Below are 3,905 nucleotides of genomic sequence, written 5' to 3' on the forward strand. Positions count from 1 at the left end.
CAGCACGGCTGGTGCCACCAATACGTCACGATCCCACCACCGACACGGGTTTGTCAGCAAACGGAGGGACGCGACACACTGCCGGCGCATGGCTATCACAGGCACAGTGGGGGCTTATCTTAGTTATCCCACCACCGGCACCGTGTGACCAAAACACAGCAAGCTAATCTCGCTCTAACAATTTACCGCAGGGGGGTATTTTGGATGCCCCACCACTGCTAACAACCTTCCAAGAACTGTGGGGATTTATGTATATCCCACTTTCTCAGTTCCACTTTGGAACTCGCAGGTCTCCGGCTCCCCCCTTTCCCTCAGGTCAGTCAGGGAACTGCATCTAGGATAATTAGTTGCCGGACGGGCTGCTTGTTGTGCACGGCCAATTAGACTACTGCAGTAAGGGAATTATCAATGCTGTGGCCTCAACCACTCATCCAGCAATATAAGACCCTTCCGGACTGCCAACCAGCCTAACCAACCGCACACACCACGCTGCCACCAGCCATGCTTCACTTAATCAGAGAGTTCATTAAGAGGGTCCGTGGCAAACCCCCAAATTAGTAGCGATTATCTAAAAAAGGTGCATAGTTCGTTTCTTAGAGCATGGAGACAGAGCTAATAGATTTTATCATTTATTCCCAAAAGGGCAGTAATTACATAGATAAAAGTTGCTATAAAGTTGAGACATTAAATATGTACAATACAAATATATGAAAGCAATAAGGATTAAAAGGCAGAGTAACACATGTGCTTAGGTGGTATTAGGTAGACCATGTGGCTGGGGGATGGGCTGCAACCAAACATCCCAAGACATGGGGTAGGTCTGTTCAGCATCAGAACTCCAGCTCCAACTGACTGGAATTTGGTAGGGAATACCTTATAGCCTAGGGTCTGTGACCTCATGAAATGGGCGGTCTGGTGAGGTCCAACCCCCCTTTCTCTAAGTTATGATTTGGCTACAAAACTTAGAATAACTATATCTAAACGAGAAAAGCCAGTACCAACACACATAGGGCATCATTGTTTGTGATTTATCGAATAGAATCCAACAACACCAATCATGCCATAATTAAGACACTCCATTTGGGAGCAATCCATATCTCAATTTCTGAAGGTCCGAGAACTTCGCAAGAGCCACGGTAGGGAAGCCGGGTCCACGCAGATCACAGAAATGTCCGTTTCATTTTTCTGTCACGGCCGGAGCTTCTCTTAATATTTCTCATAGTTTTTCTCAGCCGCATGGTTGAGAACAATAGTGGGAATCCTCTTCTTGGCTGAGCAGGGAGTGGGGGAGGAGGAGAAGGCTTCGAGAGGAAATGCCCGGTAATCAGGTTTCAGATGCAGGCAGAGAGCTGTACACACACAGCTGCTAAGGGGGCAAAAGGAGGGGTCTGCAAGAGCTGACAGGCTACTTTCTCATAGAATGGAGGATTCTAGAAGATTACAGAAAACATCATACTTTATAGACATTTTACATTACAACAATTTTTTTTAATCATCTTTCTCCTGCAACTGAAGCTGGTCTATTAGCCCCAGTTACAGGAGAAAAACAGCTTTTTGGCTGCATAGCAGGGCTATGCCCAGCGATTACATGACATCTGGGTCAGGAGAAGGAAGCGCCGTTAGGGCTTCCTATTACTGTATACCCAATGCATGTTTACTGTTGTGCATACAGCAATTGAGAAGGCAGAGACCGTAATAAACCATCTCTGACTTCTCTCTGGGGAGAATAGAATGTCAATGCAGAATAGAATGCATATTTATGCACACCAAAAATTAGCAGGTTTTAATTTGAACTTTTCACTTTTTTAGGACAGGTTTGCAATGGAACCTTGTGTTCAAGGACAGTATTAAGGTCTGTGTCAAAAACTGAAAAATAACTGAATTCAGACCAACCCCAGAATAGACAATGGAGCGCTTTGGCTTCCGTTTGCCTCGGTTACACAACTCTGCAGATTATGTGTTTCTAAAATGGAAGAAACAGAATTTTCAAGTGCAGATGTGAACACAGCCTAAAACACCTTTAAGCAACGGTTCTCTGAAGAAAAATTGCAGACAACAACATGACCACTTGGTGGTGATATATAACTGTGTTTTCATATTATAAAACTAAAATAAATCATTTATAACAATGCCATAATGCCTGTCTTGCTTAGATATTATTTTTCCTTTAGACATATATGTGTAACAAAACAGATGGATCCGGCTGTCAATAAGCATGACATCGTCAGTGACATTGACCCATTGACAGAGCAGAGCGGAAGAGAAATTGCTGCTTTGTGGAAATGACAACAAATGAAGCAGGGGAATTGCTGTGCGTCGGGCAAAACTTGCAAGTAGTTAAGAATGAGTGTGTAAGTGTACCTAGAAGAATTGATGCTGGTCACACAAAATAATGGTTTGATTTTGATTTCTCTTTTGTTCATTGACTTTGCATTTTGTTAATTGATAAAAGATAGCTTTTAACACTTCTATTTTTAAGAGCATTCTTATTTTGCAACATTTTTTCTACATCTGCCTAAAACTTACACAGTATTCAACACAGACGACAAAATATATAAAGGAAAAAAACTCACCTGTGACTCAGCACGAATGTTTCCCAGAATATGTTCCAACTCGACATTGGACAGATTCAGCTTTACAGATGATGCACAGGGTATCAGTAGTAATTCTTTAATACACACATCATTGCTTCCACAAAATCGTCCTTTAATGAAGTCCAAAGGAAGCCCTGAGACAATGCATTCATAAAAATTGACCTTTAGAAGAGCTAGGGCAATCCAAGTTAACGGAGGCAATGCTGATAAAAAGGTCACTTGTAAAAATATGTAGAAGCAGATGAGCCTTTTTCCACACCAATAGCGTAATCCTCTGTCAAATGCCTGTGCACTACAGCAACCAGTGACTTGTTTCCATAGCGGAATATTGAGCATGAAACCAATAAGAAACAAAAGCAATGCCGGCACAAGAAGGAAAACCAAACCATACGTATGGCTCCAACTGTTGCATGGACATTTGTAAACTATGGAAGAGAAAAGGTTTTCACCTACAGCTGCCACCAAGGACAAAGCACCGTAGCCAAGAAATGTCTGGTATTTCACAGCTAGAGCATATAGAGGTTTGAAATTCTCCATTATTTTGCACTTTTTCCGATCCTTTCGTCTAAAATGACATTGTTAACTTCTAGTTTCAAATTGACTTCACTTTTTTTTTTTTTGCAGAAGAGGAAGTAGAATGTGGTAAAATAAAGGAACAAAAACTTGGTGTAGCTATCAAAAGTTTCCGGCAAACTGATCTTCAAAATACAAAACATTCTCAAACAAAAAACTACACACATTAGAAATACTGAAAGTGAAAATTTCAAGAAGCAGCTATCTGATTATGCCGGAAATCCCATTGTCATTATCCATGCTGGATTATGACATATAAAAGCACTAATAACCTTTTTTTTTCCTTAAGCTGGTGGTTTCAGTTCTAGTTTTCCCCCGGTGGCCGTTAGGGTCATTGCACTTGATGTTTTCTTTGCTTTGCCTTTTGCCCCCCGGTGGTCACTGGGATTATAGCAGCTTTTGGCACCTGATCATTTGACCATTCCCTTTTCCTATATAGCGTCACATGGTCTATGAGCAGGTGTTGGTGATATTGGTCATTTTCAACCATCCTTGGTGGAGGAAGGAGCTAGAGAGAGTTCCTTGCAGCACGGTCAGAGTCCTGATGTGGAAGGACACACAGTGAGGAGTTCCTTGCAGCTCTGACAACGCTTGGTGACGTAGCAGCTATTCAGGAGGAAAGCTGCATTCTGGTGCTGGACTCTTGCTGGGAGCAAGAGCAACAGAGCAGAGCTAAGTGCTGTTTTCCCTGTTTGTATTTTTCCCTGGTATGTATTAGTACAGCGGTGGGGCCAGTGC

At 42.3% G+C, this 3,905-nt stretch overlaps 1 protein-coding gene across 1 annotated transcript in view; it reads right to left on the reverse strand.

Annotated features, from left to right (window-relative positions):
• The window catches only part of LOC141089639 (calcium homeostasis modulator protein 6-like), an 8,699-nt gene extending 5,536 nt beyond the window's left edge, over positions 1-3,163 (reverse strand). The window contains exon 1 of the mRNA XM_073576129.1: positions 2,574-3,163. Coding sequence (XP_073432230.1) covers positions 2,574-3,131 — 558 coding nt within the window. The 5' untranslated portion in view covers positions 3,132-3,163. The remainder of the gene's footprint in view (positions 1-2,573) is intronic.
• Positions 3,164-3,905: the final 742 nt, after the last annotated feature.

Source organism: Dendrobates tinctorius, unplaced genomic scaffold (genome assembly GCF_039654945.1).
Source record: "Dendrobates tinctorius isolate UK_male_01 unplaced genomic scaffold, ASM3965494v1 ptg000046l, whole genome shotgun sequence".
In the NCBI taxonomy this organism is placed as follows: Eukaryota; Metazoa; Chordata; class Amphibia; order Anura; family Dendrobatidae; genus Dendrobates; species Dendrobates tinctorius.